This window comes from Pholcus phalangioides, unplaced genomic scaffold, assembly GCF_987345545.1.
Source record: "Pholcus phalangioides strain wild (caught in Gottingen) unplaced genomic scaffold, Ppha-v1.0 ptg000024l_1, whole genome shotgun sequence".
In the NCBI taxonomy this organism is placed as follows: Eukaryota; Metazoa; Arthropoda; class Arachnida; order Araneae; family Pholcidae; genus Pholcus; species Pholcus phalangioides.
This window is the reverse complement of record NW_028301616.1, coordinates 946,916-967,075: the sequence shown is the minus strand read 5'-3', so window position 1 is coordinate 967,075 and position 20,160 is coordinate 946,916. Positions and strand designations below refer to the sequence as shown.

Here is a 20,160-nt window from a genome sequence, read left to right as displayed (position 1 = left end):
TTAAAAAAAAAAGTCGTCACTGGAAGCAGCAGAAATTACTGTAGTCGATTGTGTTAAATCCCGATGTTTCATGAAAAAAAATTTCATTCCGGGAGTAAAAAGCGCATGTCCGCCGAATTGCGAATGTTAGTTTAGAAACTTTGCCGAATAACGAGTGTTAAATCGCCAATCTCGCCAGATAATGAATGCAACAATTTCTTTCCAAGTATAAAAAACTTATAAATTTTTTTAGCTCATTTGAAGTGCTGCTGTTCAAGGCAGCAAATAGTGCCATCAGTAAGCAAAAATCATCTTAAATAGACGGGTGCAAAAAATTTTATGGCAGCCGCTCTTTCAAACAAGGTGTCAAAAGCCTAAAACACCAAAAACAAGCTGACGAAAAGATGTTTGATAACAAGACAGTGCAGTTTTATTTTGAAAAGGGTTGAGGATTAACAAAAATATTCTTGTTAATTTTACTGCTCTAATTTATAAATATCTGCTCGAATCCCATATTTTTCTGTTCCAAAACTGCTCAAAATCCCGAATTTGCTGCTCCGAATCCTGAATTTTGCTGCTCCGAAATGGACTTAGTCACTTCCCACCCCTGTGTATATATATTGTTTATATACAATCATTTTTCATATAAGATTCAGATTTGCAAAAATTCTTATTCCCGGTTTCCAGAGCAACATACTTTGCTTATGTATGTCCACAGAAGTATTTGCAGCAACTTGTTTAGACCTCATGTGATGTAAGATATACTTTCGTTCTACCGAAAATCATTGAGGACAAAGTCAAATACTGATGAGGTATTTTGCACAGGACTTAAATACTAGAGATAGTGGACAAATATTTGTTATTCGGCCCATTGTCCTTTTGTAAAATATTCGGTTTGGTAAGAATATAATGAGTAGGTATTCAGCCAAATATCTAAATCTAAACAAACTAATTCCAATGAATGTAATCTAAATATGTAATTTTTTATTCCAAAAGTAAAAAGAGCATGTCTGTCAAATTACCAACGGTAATTTAGGAATTTTGCATGTCAGATCGCCAAACATTATGTTGATTCTTCCAAAATTTCTTGCAAGTATAAAAAAAATTGAAAACTTATAGAAAACTTTTAGCCCATTTGTACTGCTGTTATTCCAGACAGCGAATAGTGCCCTCAGTAAGCAAAAATCGCCTTAAATAGACTGGTGTGAAAAATTTTATGATGGCCGCTCTTTCAAACAAGGTGTCAAAAGCCTGAAACAAAAAAACAAGCTGATGAAAAGATGTTTGATAACAAGACAGTGTGGCTGTTTTATTTTGAAAAGGGGTGAGGGTTAACAAAAATATTCTTAATTTTGCTGCTCCAATTTATACATATTTGCTCCGAATCCTGAATTTTGCTGCTCTGAAACAGACTGTCACTTCCCACCCCTGCGATTCTCAATGTTTTAGAAACTTCTTGAAATTATAGAGGAAGATTATCATAAAGCAATAGTGAACGAAAATCATCGTATTCACACGCTCAATGAGATCGTCCGTCCGGACACTAGGTCGACTGTCACTTTTCTGCTCATTGTGTACATTTCAACGTCATTCCTTAAATTCATGAACCCATTGCCTCACTTTTCTTTCATTCATTGCGGTAGGTCTATATGTTTCACATAAGTGACAGTGAATTTGAACAGCATTATATCCTCTTGCATTTAGAAATCTAATCACTTTGAATTTCACAACTGGCAGGATTTGTTATTAGTGCACTCATCGTCTCACTATCTTGCGGAGGCAGACCACAATCAAATGACGGCAATATGGTGGTTACATTCCCAACAGATTAAGTAATGCTACTGTGCATGTGCGAACTAATCTGTATTGCCATTCGTTTTTTATAGTGATCGCCCTTAATTTTGAACCATGCCTTGTACATTGATTTAGACCCCGGGTTATCACCTACTTATTGTGCTGCTAGGTATCCTGCTGTGGGTGTATGTAATTTATATAAATCTCGTGCATGGCAAAAAAAAAGGGGGGGTTCCTTAGGTTGTTATTGCACTATAAACGTTTGGGGTGATTGTTTGCAAAACTTGAAGGGGGGGGGGTTATACATTTGCTGAAATGTAACTGTTGCATTTATTGGTTGTATTTTCAAGTTTCATAAAAACTTTGAGTGGTTGAACGTGTGAATTGAATTTGAAATCTGGGAAATGATCATATTTTGCTAGAAACCCTGCATTCTATAAACTTCGCGGCTATGGTATTTGAAATTGTGAAACGGAAGTCTATATTTTTCACTTTATAACCTAGTCTAGATAAAAATATATATACAGGCAGAGATGGGCTGGCAGCATCAGGCTTGTCATTTTAACTTTTCCCAGGAGGAGGGGGTCAAAGAACATAAGCTCCACTATATGTTTAATATATATTTCACTTTGTCTATTTCTGTTGCATTTTTTATAGCGGGGTGGCAATCCCCTTCAAATGATGGGTCTGGCTGACCCGTCATCATTGAGTGCTGTTTAAAACTTCATTCTTCCCGTATAAATAGGTCTCAAGAGTGCAGGAGAGGGAATGTTGCTTTGCATCATATATTTTTATTTATTGGGGGGTGTTTAACCCCCTCTAGAAATTTATTGAGTGTCGCCTGGTCTATCAACACAGGACTGTATACATCGTTATAATTTTTTTCCAGGGTGTGATGAACGTTGCATCAGTCTCTCTCCAAATTGGATATCCAACTGCAGCCTCTGTTCCTCATTCAATTGTGAATGGATTGAAAAATCTCATAGCGGTAGCTGTTGAAACGGACATATCTTTCAAGGAAGCAGAAATGGTATGTTAATGTAATATTACAGATTAATATATGTATTTCGTAAAAAAGTTAGTTTTGCAAGATATGCTTTTATGGCAGTGGTTTTAAAAACCATATACAAATGATGTGTACATACCATCTTTCGTCTGACTGGGATGAAAAATTTTTATACTGATGTATATGTAGCAATGTACTGTGGTGTTCCTTATGTTACATAATGACTGGAATAGTTACGCCTTTTGGTAACCATTAGAATTCATACCTATTTTTTTCAGGTTCACTAGTAATGTGTATTTATTTCCAATCAAAAATAATTGCCATTGATGTATCGGTTATGTTTGGAAGGACCTTTCTCGGTTCATCCGGACTGCCTTGTGGTGTAAGAGCTGCTTGATTGTGTGCAGCATATTCTCAGCCACTGCATCATAAAATAATTTTGCTTCTTAGAGGTAGAAATACTGTATATTCCATAACCTTCATGTATGCTGTTATGCAGCTGTGATCATGAAGATAGACCATACAGTACACAGTTATTCCAATTGACTCATTGCATTAATGAATTATGGTAAATTGTGACGCTAAAGTATAATTGACAAATTTGATTCATTGTCTTTGTTGACGCGAATCTCAAAATGATACTATGCACAGCTCAGCTCCAAGAAAGTGCATTTTTGCTTTGTTGGCGTTCCAAACTGTGCAAATCAATGCCTGATTTGCTATGCATGTGGTTAAATGTAACTAACTTGTACGACATCAGGCAACATTTTTATTGGGATAAATCCTCATGATTTACATTGGCAAAAATAGATCCATGGTTAAATCTGAAAATTTAGGTCACTAAAATTTCATAGGTGTCAATCATTGTTCTTTCTTCCCTCTAACAAAACTGATTCGAAATAGTGTTTTGACTTCCCTTGGACAGACCCCTTTTCTCATACTGGCAGACACGCTGATATAATTTTGAAACTTTTGGCTGCCCTTTGACATCCCATGGCACATAAAATTTGTGAAGATATCCAGCATGTAGTGAATTTTTTTTTTCTTTCTTTCTTTCTTTTTTAGCTCTACAAACCTAAACTGTGTTTATAAATTCCTTAAAAAGTCATTAATTTTCATTTCCTTTTTAAGACTCCTTGAAACCTTTCCAGCTGTTTGTAAAAAGAAGCCGTTATGACTTTCCCCCACCCTGTAATATTTCCTGCTAAGGTTGATGAGTAGTACGTGATGCTGAAAGGTGGTCCCTAAAAAGGGGGGGCATAGATTTCTTTATAGGGATTTCAAGGCCACCCTGTGATGGGTGGGAACGGCTCTGCCGACGACCAGCGCAGTTTAGAATTAATGACACCGGATTTGTTGGACTACAGTGGCCACACCTGCTTCTGATATGCTGAGAACCCATTCTGGTTTGGACGCTGACATCTGGTTCAGACAATTTGTTCAACTTTGAAGTTTGGCGTGGCGCTGGGATGATCTATCCAGGATTTTCTGTTGAACTGGTTTCTTTCAATAGAGGATATCTATTGAAACAAATTAAGAAATGCTATATGACAGGAAATTAAATGAAGTACAAGAGAAAAAAATAAGAATTACTATCAGTGTTCTGAAATGGTTTGTAATTTTTTTTTTTGGAATGAACCCTACCTATATTTTCTATGTATATCTCTTGCATTCAGTATAGTAAGCCTTTGTAGTGATGATAGCCAAATTGTGATGACTCTTGTCCTGACAGAGCCAGCAATGGCTGAACCCACTGTTGTTAAGGGATAAGAGTCATAAGATCACATGTTGCCACACGGCTGTCTGAACAAAAAATATGAAATCTATTTTTTTCAATGAATTGTCACTGGTAACAAATGTTGCTAAAGATTATTAGTTACAAACAGTAGGCTAATGGAAATGCTGTTGACCTTTGGAAGGGAAATGGTTTGTTTGTGAATGGTATTTTTATTGAATGAAGTTTGAAAAGATTACTCTCTGGTAAAGATTATTTACTAAATTTCAACCATGATTGAAAATCCCTATGTTTAGGGAAAAAATTATTCCCAAGAATTTACCGGAATAAAAAATGTTTCATAAGCATTTTGTCAAATTCTGAAAAAAATATTTAATTTTGGGGAGAACACAATTCGGCAAGCGTCAATCTTACTTTTCGAAATCCAAAATTGGCACAATCATTTGTGCGCTTCATATGTCCTGTTTTAGGCCCGATGTAAATTTAGTGCTTTGCAACATTTGATTTTTGGGAGGTATAGTAATATATATACCCCAAGGACTTTCGCTAATCATGGCTTGCACAGTGTCACTGTTTTTACAAGGGAAAATATCCTTAAATCATTCCCTTTTTACTAATGAAAAATCCTTTAAATGTTTTAAAAGATCCCTTTTACATTTATTTTTGTTTTGTACAGAATTTGGATCTGCGCGAAAACCTCCAGAATTTTCATTCTCCAAAGTTGGCATCTATTAATTAAAGTCAAATATTATGTGACTTTGTATGTGATAGATTTATGACTCATTTTGACAACCTTATATGTGAACTGAAGGGTTTTTTATTTGAAACTGTTGAATCCCCAGCACACAAATGGTAGTTCTCAGTTTTTCTAACATCTTTCCTCGTGAGAGAATGAAAAATCTACTGCGCTGATCTTTCTTCCCCTTCTATTTTTTTATAATGCGGTCCTCACGTATTCCCATGGGATCAGCACGATCCGTCCAGGGAATTTGTTAGTGTTAGTTAAAAAACCATGCTCGAACCGGGATTCGAACCCAGACCTGCACAGTGATAAGCTAGTTCCCTAATCACTCGAATGCCAGATGGTGTCATTTGGTTTCCTTCATTTTCCATTCCTTCCACCATTTTTGTTTAGATTTATTGCTGATATTTCAAATATAGATCACCCATATTTGTTGCCAAAAGCTTGTAGATGTAAGGGTACCTGTATGTGAAGGTTAAAATACTGGTTGGCGCTGAGGGTCGCTCTCGTCGATGGATTATTTAAAGCTAATTAACTAAGCAGACTGCGAATTTTTTTCATTGAAAAGTGCAACAATTATGCAAGTGATGCTTAAACCATCTTTCGCCTGATGCTAATGAAGCAAACTTCATATCCTGATGCATTTGTTTTGCACTAAACTGAATCATTAGAAATGTGTTTTTCAGAAAAGACTTCAATTAAATGAAATAATATAATAAGCTTTCTTAATTATGTTTATGTAAGGTGAATTCTATATCTATCCCAAAGAAAAGGGAGGTGTAAGTCACGAAAAATAAAATGTGATGTGCAGTGGCACCTCAACTTAACGCTTGTCAGAAAGCTGATGAATAACCTATATGATTTCGCTAATGTATATCAACTGCCCCAAAGCAGAATATGCTGAAATCTAGCAGAACAATCTCAGGAAGAATTTTAAGAAAGAGCTTTTTTGCATGAGAAAGGCTCTAAATGAATTTCTATCGCAGAGTAATTCCAGAGCAAGTCCAGGAATGTTTGCAATAATTTTAGAGCTGATTCAAGCAAATATTTCTCGTAACAATCACCCGGAAGCTTGGGCTTTCAAGACACTAGACATGGCCAAAATGTTAAGACATAGCAAAACACTCCTTAGATCAGACCTGCCAACTCTCTAGATTTGGCCACGAGACTCCGGATTTTTTTACCCGCTCTCCGGAGTTCTCTGGATTTTGGCAGAAAATTATATTTTTCCCTCTCAGCTTTCTCATAATGTTGCGATGTCGGTAGCTACGATCGTGGCTTACTTATGGCTCAGTGGCTTATTTAGCCTTTATTGGTAGCCATTTATCAGGGGATGGTCTTGGTTGCTGGAATCCCTGTATAATCGTCATTGTATCCCATTAACACCGCCACAAGCACAATAACAGATTGATTGAACTCCACGTGATGTGCGATCCTACAACATCGTTACCGGAGGTTCCCTTGAGCAGCTTTGCATTTTGACATTTTTAATTGTTTTCTGAGATTAAATATGTCTACAAAAAAAATATGCAACTGCTTTTAAGAGTTCTTGTACCAAATTATCCATCACTGATAGCACCCAAGGAAGGACATACTTATGCTTTTTGTAAGGTATGTAGATGTGATTTCTTTATTTTGCGTGAGGGAAAGACTGACATTGAAAACATGTACTTAAAAAGCACATGGATTATGCATCTTCTATTGAGCAGAATACAAAACTAAATTTCTCTTGCAAAGAAAGAGATGATACTGTGATATGTGCAGTCATATTTTACTGCTTTCATTATCGAACATAATTTACCAATAAGTTGTGCAGATCATGCGAGGCAAATTTTTAGAAAGATGTTCCCAGATAGTGATACAGCAGAAAATATAGCAGTGCTCGTACAAAAACCATGGGCATTAAAAAAATGAGCCACATGTGGATAATCTATTTTTGACATATTCAGAAAACCTTTTTCGATTGATACTGATGGAAGCAATAAAGGGGATGCAAAAATATTTCTAATAGTGATTAGTTATTACAATGAAAAAAACATGTCAGATAGAAAACAACTTGTTATCTGTACCTGTATTACAAGGAGATAGCATCGGATTCAATATTGCTTGTATTATATTGGATTGCCTAAAATCCAATAATGTACCATTAGAGAATTGTTTGGTTTTCGGGGCAGATAATGCTCCTGTCATGATGAGCATGAAAGCAAGAGATGAGCCATTTAGTTACTATTGGGTGTAGTTGACATTTAATAAATTTAGCTGCTGAGAAAGGGTCCGAATGCCTCCCGGTTAAAGTTGAAATTATAAACGATATATATATTTTACTTAGAAGTTCAAAGCGTCAGGAAAAGCATTTTCAATTTCTTTATGATGGAGATAAGGAAAATACTGAAACGTGTCCACACTATGGCTTTCGTTGGGACGATGCCTAAATAGGTTGATACAACAGTAGGAACCATTGACTTCTTTTTTAAAGAAGTTAGAAACACACACAATAATGAGCCTGTCACTTTGAAGTTTTACCAAATCCCTAAGAAGGCTAAATTATCAGATTATGCCTCTGAATCAAAACTATCAACACAATCTGAGACAACTAAGGAGAAGTGTTATCAAAAATGTGATATGACTAAATGATTTGCTGAAACAAAGTGGGACCTAAAATTTTCTATTTGTGGTTAATAAATTAGTTGGGCAACAGTTTTTGGAATTCTTATCAGTGTATTAATGTAGAAGGGGCACTGTGTTCTGTAAAAGTTAAGAAATATTTTGAACCAATTTTGGCTTCTAAAAAACTTCAGATTTTTAGATTTCTGATCATTTCTGAGGTCATTCGCACAAAATCTTTGTTCACATCGTTTCTGTTTGAACACAGTATTTTTTCTTTATTAGATCACCATTGAAGTTGTTTTTTGCATAGGGATTTTATTCCCAAGGGTTAACCATGTTTATACAATCATTTATTTTACTTCAATTTTTAAGTATGGATTTTATTCCCTACACTTTTATGGGTGGAAAATCCCTATTTTATTTAGAAAAATCACTTTTGTATTAGTGAGTGGTTTTAATATAAAATATGGGTCCGCGTGAAAATTCCCTAATTTTCATTTTCAAAAGTTGGCAGCTATGCAAATGAACAATTATTGAAGATAAAATTATTCAATATGATATATGTAATATATATATTCAAGAAATATAAGGTTTTTCTATTTTTCTTAATGTTCTGACATATCTCACAAGTATGATTCTTTATCTTTAGTTTGCAAATATTTTTTAAATACTCATTTTTATAAATTAAAATCTTTCATTGTATATTTTAAGAAAATATTAATTAATGACGCGTATTAATAATATATACATTTAAATATATATTTTGTTAAAAAAATCAACGACCCTGGTTTTATAAGGTATGGCTTTGCACAGTACAGCTCCAAGAAAGTGCATTTTGCTTTGTTGGCGTTCCCAAACTGTGCATATTAAACGCCTGGTTTGCTATGCATATGGTTAGGATAACTACTATGTACGTTATCAGGCAACAGTTTTAGAATTTAAGTGTTCATTAAATTAAATTTACTTTCATCAGATATTGTTGATTGTGTTTAAATTTGTAGTATTCTGTTTGTGTGGTGTTACATTCATTGCTTTGTTTAATGTAATGGTGTGAAATGGGGATGAGTCACAATCTGGTTCGTCCGTTATACACTACTATGTCAGGCAAAGTGCTGTATATCCCAATGTTTTGTATGCTGCCCTATAGTTTTGATCAAGGAGGTACTATATAGTACACATTTAATCATTGAACTATTCAGTATGCTTCAGTACAGTTGGACCCTATTTATGAAAAAAATTATGTCCTGTCAATGAATTTTTTAAGCTTAATCAGACAAGAAATTTGGTTGGTTCAGAACATTTTCCTGTAATGATAGCCACCTAGTGATGATTTGTTTCTAGGCAGAGCCAGAAATAGCTGAACCCACTGTTGTTTACGGTACATTTGGGATGTCGACCGAGTTGATTTGATAACGCTCATCTGACTCCACTCTAATTAAAAGACGACTTGTCACAATCACCAAATTAATTTATTTACAAAAAATGCACACACACGAAAAAACATCAACATGTCATTTACACTCACTCGCAACCCCTGAATATTTTTCTTCTTTCCGTCGCTTGGCGCGCGTAACCTGCGTAGTCACTTTTTACGCCAAGCGTTGGCGAAACTCCGCCACACAACTCCCCCGCCAGTCTCACACTTCATTTGTGAGACGAAACCGAACTTTACGACCATATCGGGAGATGTAAGTTTTGTTCTTATCACTGGAACGTGATGAGTCATCCTGAACGGCTTTATCCAACAGCAAAAATGCCGGCTTTAATCTGTCAATGTCGACCACCTTTTCTTCGTCGTTTACTTCCACCACGAAGTCCTTGGTCAATCTGCGCACAACGCGGAATGGACCTTCGTACGGGCACTGGAGAGAGACTTCTTGAAGGGACCACAGCGGATGAAGACATGAGTGCAGGTGGTGAGCTCCTTCGGGACGTAGATCTTTGGAAGTCCATGCCGCACAGGATTCGTTGGTTTCAGAGAGCTGATGATCCTTTGCAATCGGGCAATGTAGTCGGGAGGGTTAGACAATGGCTGATCGTCGTACAGCTGACCAGGAAGACGAAGCGAGGAACCATAAGTCAGCTGGGCTGTCGAGGCATCAAGGTCACTCCTATATGCTGACCTTAACCCAAGAAGAACCAATGGGAGAGCTTCATACCAGTCTGAGTCGAGGCCTTCCAGGACCTGCTTTATCATATGACACATCAATGCTTGCTTGAGTGGCCTATGGAACCTTTCCACCATTGCATTGTACTGTGGCGTATATGCAGCGGTCCTTGCAATTTGGATGCCAAGCATTCGGGAAAGAGCCTGAAAAAGACCAGATTCAAATTGTCCACCCCTGTCGCATGTTACCCCCTGAGGTGTACCAAATCGTGCAATCCACCCATGTACCAACGCTCTGGCGACACTTTCAGCCGTCATGTCGGATAGTGGCACTACCTCGTGAATCTATCTACCATCGTTAGACAGTAATGGAAACCATGACACGGAGGAAGTGGTCCTATCAAGTCTATATGAACATGTGAAAAACGTTCATCGGGGACTAAAAATTTTGTCAAAGGCGACTTTGTATGCTTATGCACCTTGGTTTTCTGACATAGCACACATGCTCTACACCAAACAGTTATGTCTTTGTTTTGATTAGGCCAAAAATAACGGCTATTGATTAGTTGTTTAGTGGCCTTGATGCCAGCATGAGATAAGCCATGCACCTGTTCGAACACTTTTTTTCTTAAGGTTTGAGGGACATAAAATCTATTTTCCCCAGTAGAACTATCACAATAGAGGTGAATATCGGATGCAGGCATCCTCAGTTTCGTTAATTCTACACTACAATCAATATTACCATCCAGGATATTTTTCATTTCCTCATCTTCAGATTGCATTTTGCTCCATAACTGCATGTCTGCTAATGAGGAAAATTGGATTTCACAAATGCGGGATAAACTATCCGCTACAATATTACTTTTACCTGGTAAATACTGAATATCTGTGGTAAACTGCGAAATGAAGTCAAGCTGCCTAAGCCTACGAGGTGAGCATTTATCCTGTTTTTGCTGAAATGCAAATATGAGGGGTTTATGGTCCACAAATAAAGTAAAGGGCCTAGCCTCTAACAAATACCTAAAATACTGAATTGCTGAATATGCAGCAAGCAATTCCCTATCATAAGCTGAATAATTGCATTGTGCAGGTGACAGCTTTTTGGAAAAATATCCAAGAGGTTTTGGGCCATCAGGTGTTACTTCATGTAATACAGCACCCATCGCAAAACCACTACAATCAGTGACCAAAGCCATTTTAGCATTTGCTGAAGGATGGTACAATAAAGTTGCCTCAGCCATGGCATTTTTTGCTTTTTCGAAAGCTGTGTCTAAGTCCGAATTCCATTCGATTTTCCGCTTGTCATTCTTTTTTGCCCCAACCAGTAACTTATTTAAGGGTGCAAGAATGACCGCACTGTCTGGAATGAAACGGTGATAGAAATTTATCATCCCCAAAAATCGTCTCAGTTGGCTAATATCACTAGGTTTGGGAAAATTCAAGATTGCATCAACTTTTTCTTTAGTAGGACAACAACCATTTTGATTGATTGTGTGACCTAAAAATTCAATTTTCTCTTTGCCAAATTCACATTTGGATTCGTTAATGACAATACCATATTCCAAAAAACGTTTAAAAATTTCTTCCAAATGCTGCCTATGCTGCTCCAGATTCTCACTAGCAACCAAAATATCGTCAATGTATGAAAAAACATAGTCCAAACCACGCATAACCTCATTGATAAATCTTTGGAAAGTTTGTGCTGCTGAACAGAGGCCAAAATTTAGAAATGGAAATTCAAATAACCCAAATGGTGTTATGATGGCAGTCTTGGGTATATCGGGTGGATTAACTGGAATTTGGTGGTAGGCGCGAACCAAATCGATTTTAGAAAATATGCACTTTCCATTGAGCATATGCGAGAAATCGTGAATGTGTGGTACAGGGTACTTATCTGGTACAGTAATGCGGTTCAGAGCTCTGTAGTCACCCGTGGGTCGCCAGTCAGACGAACCCTTGGGAACCATGTGTAAAGGGCTGGCCCAATTACTTTTTGAAGGCCTGCAAATACCCTTATCTAGCATATAATCGAATTCTCGCTTGGCTATATTCAACTGCGCAGGATTTAATCTGCGTGCTTTGGCTGAAACAGGAGGGCCTACGGTAGGTACAAAATGTAACGTGTTATGCTTTACAGTATTTTGAGGTGCAGTATTTAACTGCGTGATCTCTTTATACTTGAGCAAAAGATCGGCATACCCAGATTTGTCCGAAACTGTTTTTACTGCCTGAATGTCACATAAACCAGCATGACCATGAGACACAAGATTTGTCAAGGGGTCAATTAAGTTTCGTTTTTTAATGTCAACAAGCAAACCAAAATGCTGTAAAAAATCAGCTCCTATAATGGGTTTGCTGACATCAGCAACGATAAATGGCCACTGCAAAGTACGGCGTAATCCTAAATCTAAAGTGAGCAATTTGACACCATATGTTTTTATACATGTCCCATTCGCAGCATAGAGATTAAATGTGCTAACAGCAGTTTCTTTACTCATAAATGATCTGGGATAACATGAAACATCGCTACCAGTATCTACCAAATATTCAGACTTATTTAAGCGATCTTTCACGTACAGCCTGCGACTTAAAACCAAATTCCCAGAAGCCGCAGCTACTTCTGATGGCTTGACTCGTTTTTTGACCCATAGGAACAGGGCGAAACGCACTTAGTTGCCTTTTCTCCAAATCGAAAATGGTAACAACAAAGCCAATTCTTTTTTTACTGCATTATGATTTCTAGAATTAGAGTGATATCGACCTCGATTATTGTTTGTTCGACGGTGACTCAACTCAGTCAAATTCTCTACTTGTTTTGTTAATTCATTTACCTGATGTTTGAGATCAACTAGTGTTGCGCTTTCATCACTTTTAAGAGCAGTCAAATGAGAGGCATTTACGGAAGCAACAGAGACAGCAGTGCATTCGCAAATTTTATCTGCCATCTGTGCCAATTTGTCCAAATTTTCGGAACTAATGGCCAGAACGGTTTGCACTGTGATCGGCAATCTACGCAACCATAAATTTTTCAAAAAATTATCATCAACGTGACCTTCGCTGAGATCTCTCATTTGCCTTAACAACATTGAGGGTGAGCGATCCCCTAACTCAACATCCTCAAGTAATGTTTGAATTTTTTTCGTGTGAGAAATTTCAAATTCTGAAAGCAAACAGGCTTTTAGCTGAGAATAAGGCCGATCTGACGGGGGGGGTCGCAAACGACGTCAGTAACATGTGACAGTGTTTCAGGGTCTAACGAAGCAACTAATGTGTCAAATTTTGTCTGCTCAACAGTAATACCAGACACCCTGAAACTGGACTCTAATTGAACAAAAAATAGTTTCACATTGTTTGGCCAAAAATTTGGTACTTTGACAGACACACGACCACATTGTGATTCAACTTTCTCATCTCCTGAATTTCCAGGTTTCGGATCCGGCATCATGAGCGTGCAAACTTCAATACCAATGCGAACGGAATTGCACTTTTAACACCCCAGAAGACACACGAGAAAGTGAACATACGAATCCGGCCTACCTTTATTCAGCCACGTGCCAATTAATGTCCTTGCGTCATTCCACGTCCGGGTCACCACATTTGGGATGTCGACCGAGTTGATTTGATAACGCTCATCTGACTCCACTCTAATTAAAAGACGACTTGTCACAATCACCAAATTAATTTATTTACAAAAAATGCACACACACGAAAAAACATCAACATGTCATTTACACTCACTCGCAACCCCTGAATATTTTTTCTTCTTTCCGTCGCTTGGCGCGCGTAACCTGCGTAGTCACTTTTTACGCCAAGCGTTGACGAAACTCCGCCACAGCGGGTCAGCAGATTAAATGTTGCCTTATGTCTGTCTGAACAAGAATATGGGGGAAAAGATTATAGATGTAATTTTTATTATCAAAGGCAATTGTTATGTAATTCAGCAATGTAGAATGTTTATCATATTTAAACGGTAAGTTTATTTTACATGTATTTTCACCTATTTCTTACATCTCATTTATTCAGTTTATGTTAAAAGTGTGTATGTGTAGTGTGATTGGATTTTTCACTGTTGATTTTGTTTGTTGGTCTGCTGTTACATTGACAAAAACATAGGGAAACAAGCACTTTTAAGGCTTGTTCCTAAAGTGCTTTAAAAAACATTTTTGTTATTTCAGCCATCCTCTGGTGTTTTCTCTTGATGAAGAACCCAGAGAGATGGTTTCATTTTTTTAAATCCTTTTGCTTTGTTTCGACTGAATATTTTAAATTGCTTTCAAAATTCATTTCCGTTGCTTTTCATTTAGCACTATATATTCTACATAGGTGCCAATGTGCTTCCAATTTACCCGGAAGCCTTTCAGTTTTCCAACGTTTTAAAAAATCTTCTAGTTGAAATCATTCTTGCGATTTTTTTGTATCTTCAAGGAAAAGTCCCTAAAAGTTATTGTTTTGTTTCAAAATCCCTGAAGGGAATATTCCTTGTAATTCCACATAACAGACCACATTTTCTCAGGAAAATTATAGGAAATCAGGATTTTTGTGCAGAAAAAATTGATTGCTGTCAAATATGATGTCAAAAGCTAGTAAAGTTGCCAATTAGTTATTCCTTTAAAAAAATTGTGACAGAAAAGTGCATCCTGTAAAAATGGAATTTATATATGGTCAGCCATTGCAATCTCAAGATCCTGGGCTTTTCCTTTTATTTATTTGTGATGTATTTTCTTTGTGAAATGTCATTACGTGAGATAAACTACAGATTTTTCAAGTCTTTTGAATTGGCACCTATGCTTCTAGCTGCCTTAGGTACTAATATTTGATTGTTAATTACATTGATTTTTGTTCTGAAAAAATTCCTTGATTCAAAATATTTGCTCAAACATATATATAAATTAATTTTTTTGGAAAAAATTAATGTAGTAGATAAATTGTGTATTTTTTGAGTCCTTGTTAAAATTCACGTTGATGCAATGGTTATCTCTGGAGGAACCTTTCTGGATCTATGCAGACTGACTTGTGGCACAAGAGCCTCTTGATAATGTGCAGCCTATTCTCAGCCACTGCATCGTAGAATAATTTTGCTTTTAGGCAGAAATACTGTATATTCTCTAATGCGTGTGCTGTGATCATGAAGTCGGACCATACGGTATGCAATCAATGTTATCTTGTGCCGCTTCGTGTTTGGGAATTGAATTGTTTTGTAAAAAGTCAACCGTATATTCCATGTGCTTGTAGACTTGCACAAGATATATGCAAGATACTTGCACAATATAAATTCCATTTTTACAGGATGCACTTTTCTGTCACAATTTTTTTTAAAGGAATAACTAATTGGCAACTTTACTAGCTTTTGACATCATATTTGACAGCAATCAATTTTTTCTGTACAAAAATCCTGATTTCCTATAATTTTCCTGAGAAAATGTGGTCGGTTATGTGGAATTATAAGGAATATTCCCTTCAGGGATTTTGAAACGAAACAATAACTTTTATAACCTTTTTTAAAAACATACAAATGATGTGTACATACCATCTTTCGTCTGATGACCAGGATGAAACAATTTTATGCTGATGTATATGTACGCAGTAAGGTATGGTGGTATTCCATGCCTTTGTGGTAACCATTACAATTTATTCCCAGTTTCACTAGTTATGTGTATTCATTTCCACGTGTATCAAATAGATTGCCATTGATGTATCGGTTATGTCAGGAAGGACCTTTCTCGGTTCATCCGGACTGCCTTGTGGTGCAAGAGCTGCTTGATTGTGTGCAGCATATTCTCAGCCACTGCATCACAAAATAATTTTGCTTTTTTTAGAGGTAGAAATACTGTATATTCCATAACCTTCATGTATGCTGTTATGCAGCTGTGATCATGAAGATAGACCATACAGTACACAGTTATTCCAATTGACTCATTGCATTAATGAATTATGGTAAATTGTGACGCTAAAGTATAATTGACAAATTTGATTTATTATCTTTGTTGACGCGAATCTCAAAATGATACTATGCACAGCTCAGCTCCAAGAAAGTGCATTTTTGCTTTGTTGGCGTTCCAAACTGTGCAGATCAATGCCTGATTTGCTATGCATGTGGTTAAATGTAACTAACTTGTACGACATCAGGCAACATTTTTATTGGGATAAATCCTCATGATTTACATTGGCAAAAATAGATCCATGGTTAAATCTGAAAATTTAGGTCACTAAAATTTCATAGGTGTCAATCATTCTTTCTTCCCTCTAACAAAACTACTATGCAGCTGTGATCGCAAAGATAGACCATACAGTACACAATGTTATTTTATTGAACCACAATTTCCTATCACGATAGTGACATAGGTGCTTTTGATTTGCCTGGAAGTTTTGCGATTTTTTTTAGCCTTACCATAAATCTTCCGGTCAGAAATCACATGTTTTAAATCTTTATAGAAAAATTCTCATTGTGCAGAAATTAAAGTCCCTGAAAAAATAACTGATTATCCAATCTCTTTGTAATCTGAAAGAGATCCAGTTTTCTCTAGAAAAATATGGTGAATTGCCAAATATGATCCCAAAACTGAGCATCTGTTATATGTCAGGGATATATGTCCAGACTTTTTGTAGGGTCCAATTTTTATGGAAATTTTCCTTATTTTGTGAAAATAAGTAATTTTGTGGAAAGCTAAATGATCTAGTTCATCGCTCATAAAAGAAATGTAATGCCAATTTATGGTTTCACCATGTTGTATTTTGTCAAGGATCCAGAAACTGGACCCAAATTTTGTCTTGACAGAGCCGTGTGTGTATATATATACACACACACACACTGGGTGATTATAAAAAAAAAACTATCTCGACATATGGGCTTCTAAATATCATACCATTCACAGAAACTGAATGAAATTTTGGCATAAGGTATTTTGATGTATGCGTTCAAGAATGATATGGAAAACAACAGTGTCACTGTTACAGTGAGAAAATTTCAAAAATATCAAATGGCAACACCAAGTTTTTTGTATTGGAATGTGATCTCCATTGTGAAAAACCCTAAATAGCATTCGAACGGCAACTGTAGCATGAAAATCACCGGCGGTAGATAGGCTAAAGGTGAGGACAACCAATAAGGACAGAGAAGCAGCATAAAATAAAGCATTTTATTGTTTCACAAATTTTCCACATGACCTTGTGGAGGTCTAATCAGGCTGGGATCTCAGCCGAAGAAACGGTGTGATGAATGAAATGAATATTAATGCTCTGGTGCACGGCAAAGTCCTTTTTCCTTGCCTAGCTCTGGGGATTTTCGTGCTACAGGTGCCATTCCAACGCTATTTAGTGTTTTTCAGTATGGAGATCGCATTCCAATACAAAAAACTTGGTGTTGCCATTTGATATTTTCGAAATTTTAAATTTTAATTTTCGTAACTGTTAGTGACACTGTTGTTTTCCATATCATTCTTGAGTGCATACATCAAAATACACTGCTCAAAACAATTAGGGGAGCACATGGTTTTAACAAAATTACGCAAAGACGTATACCGATAAGTAACATAAAATGAATCATCCATAATTTAAAGCCTAGCAGGAAACGGAAGAAGAAAACTTCATATGCAAATCAAAGTTCATGACGTCAAAAACCAGAAAAAGGAGATAAGGGCAGAAATCGGGATGTTGCAGAAACATCTGTTTTACTGCCGTAACTGTGAAATTCGATTGCACAGTTTTTATTTTTTGAGACAAGGTGACTGGAGGATGTCTCAACAGCGGGATTTACCAGAATCCATGGCATGGCGTGTTATAGGCAGACTGGAATCCGGGCAAACACAACGTAGTGTCACGGAGGCTGTTGGAGTCGCCAGAAGTGTTGTCAAGGATGTGGAATCGATTCCAAGAAACAGGAAATGTTAGACGTCGACCAGGGCAAGGTCGGCCATGTGCCACTACAGCAACTGGTGACCGGTATGTACGGTTAACAGCCCGTCGAAACAGAACAAAGAATGCTACGCAGCTGCAAAGACTGTTGCTCTTGGCAACAGGACGTAATCGGCTTCATGAGGGAGGGCTCTATGCACGTTGGCCAATGGTCTGCATTCCGTTGACCCCACGCCACCGTGCTGCCCGAAGAAGATGGGCTGCTGAACATCGAGATTGTGAGCAACATGATTGGAGCTAAGTGTTGTTTAGACGAGTCCCGATTCAGTCTGGAGTGCGACACCCGACGTGTTCTGGTATGGAGGGACAGGGGCACTCAAAATAACCCTGCATTCGTTCGTGAAAGGTCATAATACAGACGAGCTGGTTGGATGGTATGGGGTGGAATCAGCATAGGCCGACCTACGGACCTGCATATCATTCGGAATGGCACTTTGACGGCCTGAAGGTATGCAGACGAGATACTGCGACCTCATGTCATCCCTTACGCTGGAGCCATTGGAGATTCCTTTGTTTTCCAGGATGATAATGCCCGACCGCATAGAGCTAGTCTGGTGGAGAACATGCTTGAAGCTGAAACAACACAGCTTATGGAATGGCCAGCGTGCTCTCCTGACCTGAATCCAATCGAGCATGTTTGGGACATGCTCAGACGACGCATTGCTGCGCGACCAAGGCCGCCTGTTACTGTCCGAGACTTGCAGATTGCACTTCTTGAGGAGTGGAACAGTATTCCCCAAAGTCTGATCGATAACCTCATCACATCCATGGCAAACAGGTGTGCAGCAGTCTTAGCTGTTCGAGGAGACCACACGCCCTATTAAAACTCGTGCATCGTGTCTAAACAGTACTTTTTTTTTATCGTTTACAGGTAACCAAATTGTTGCCTTAAATCATCTTTTCATGTTTTTCCTATATTTTCAAAGAATTAAAGCTTAATTCCAAATTTTTTTACGTCTTTTTTCTGTATTGCGCATTGATATGTATGTACTATCCATTGTATGCTAATACGTGGCTGTCTCGCACGGTTTTTTTCACTTTTTTGCTTGTTCCCCTAATTGTTTTGAGTCCCCATTTGCCAAAATTTCATTCAGTTTCTGTGAATGGTATGATAGTTAGGGGCCCATATGTCGGGATAGTTTTTTTATAATCACCCCGTATATATAAATAGTCAGAAAGGCTAAAGTTTCAAGAAAATATAAGAATGTCCTGGAAGAATTTGCAATGCCAAAAAAATATCAAATATGTTTTATTTGAAAATGGCACAGTTCAGCTCCAAGAAAGTGTATTTTTACTTTGCTGGCATTCTAAACTGTAGATCAATGCCTGATTCACTATGCATATGGTTAAATGTTACCAGCTTGTATCACATCAGGCAACATGTATTGAAGTTGAGGTCTTCTAATTCCTTCATCTGAATTTTTTTTGTATTGTAATTTATTTATGGATGCTCTTGGCATCTGTAACAGGGTTTAAGCTACGGTCACATGTTTTGCAAAATGCGAAAGAAATAGCCACTATCGCAAAGATGCATACAGGACGTACGAAATGAAAAGACATCCAACCATAAATATTGTAGCATTTTTGCTAAAGCTTTCCCCTTCTCTTCTTTTTTTTTTGCTAAATTTTTTTATCTAGCTTAAACCCTGATCCGCGAGTGACTTTCCACGTGAATCTTACTTTGCGGATTGTTATTTGGACTGTATTATAGGGTATCTTTAGTAATCAAAAAATATTTATACGTGATCTTTGATTTTTTTTTTTTTAAATCTTTCCTTGTTCCAGGCCAAGGAGTATCTAAAAGATCCATCAAAATTCGTAGCTGCTGCAGCTGCCGCAGCACCGGCTGCATCTGCAGGAAGTGGAGATGGTGGTAAAAAGGAAGAAGCCAAGAAAGAGGAGTCAGAGGAATCTGAAGATGATATGGGCTTTGGACTTTTTGATTAAATAAAGTGAACACTTTGATACAAGCTTTAAGTGTTTGATATGTATGAGTGATTGAACTAATATATACCATGTCAACAAACAGAAATAATGCCAATATTGTCATGGTCAAATCTTTTATTTAGAAATGATTGAAAAAAGATATTTAAATTTTTTTTGTCAAAATATTGACACGGAGCTATGTGAAAGCACATTTTCCTCTTATTATTTAATTGACGTTTGGTGGATCTGATACTAGATCTCTCCATTTAAAAAGCCTGCATAGAGCCACGGGCCTACAATGGTAAAATCTTCAAACATTACATTTCACTCATAGTTTGAAAAATGTGGTAGGT

General features: G+C 37.1%; 1 protein-coding gene across 3 annotated transcripts in view; it reads left to right on the top strand.

The window, feature by feature from the left end:
- RpLP0 (ribosomal protein LP0) overlaps positions 1-19,851 on the top strand; it is a 40,607-nt gene extending 20,756 nt beyond the window's left edge. For all 3 annotated transcript variants that reach the window (XM_089251085.1, XM_089251087.1, XM_089251086.1), the window contains 2 exons: positions 2,663-2,803; positions 19,667-19,851. In XM_089251085.1, the coding sequence (XP_089107211.1) occupies positions 2,663-2,803; positions 19,667-19,828 (303 nt within the window). In that variant the 3' untranslated portion in view covers positions 19,829-19,851. The remainder of the gene's footprint in view (positions 1-2,662; positions 2,804-19,666) is intronic.
- Positions 19,852-20,160: the final 309 nt, after the last annotated feature.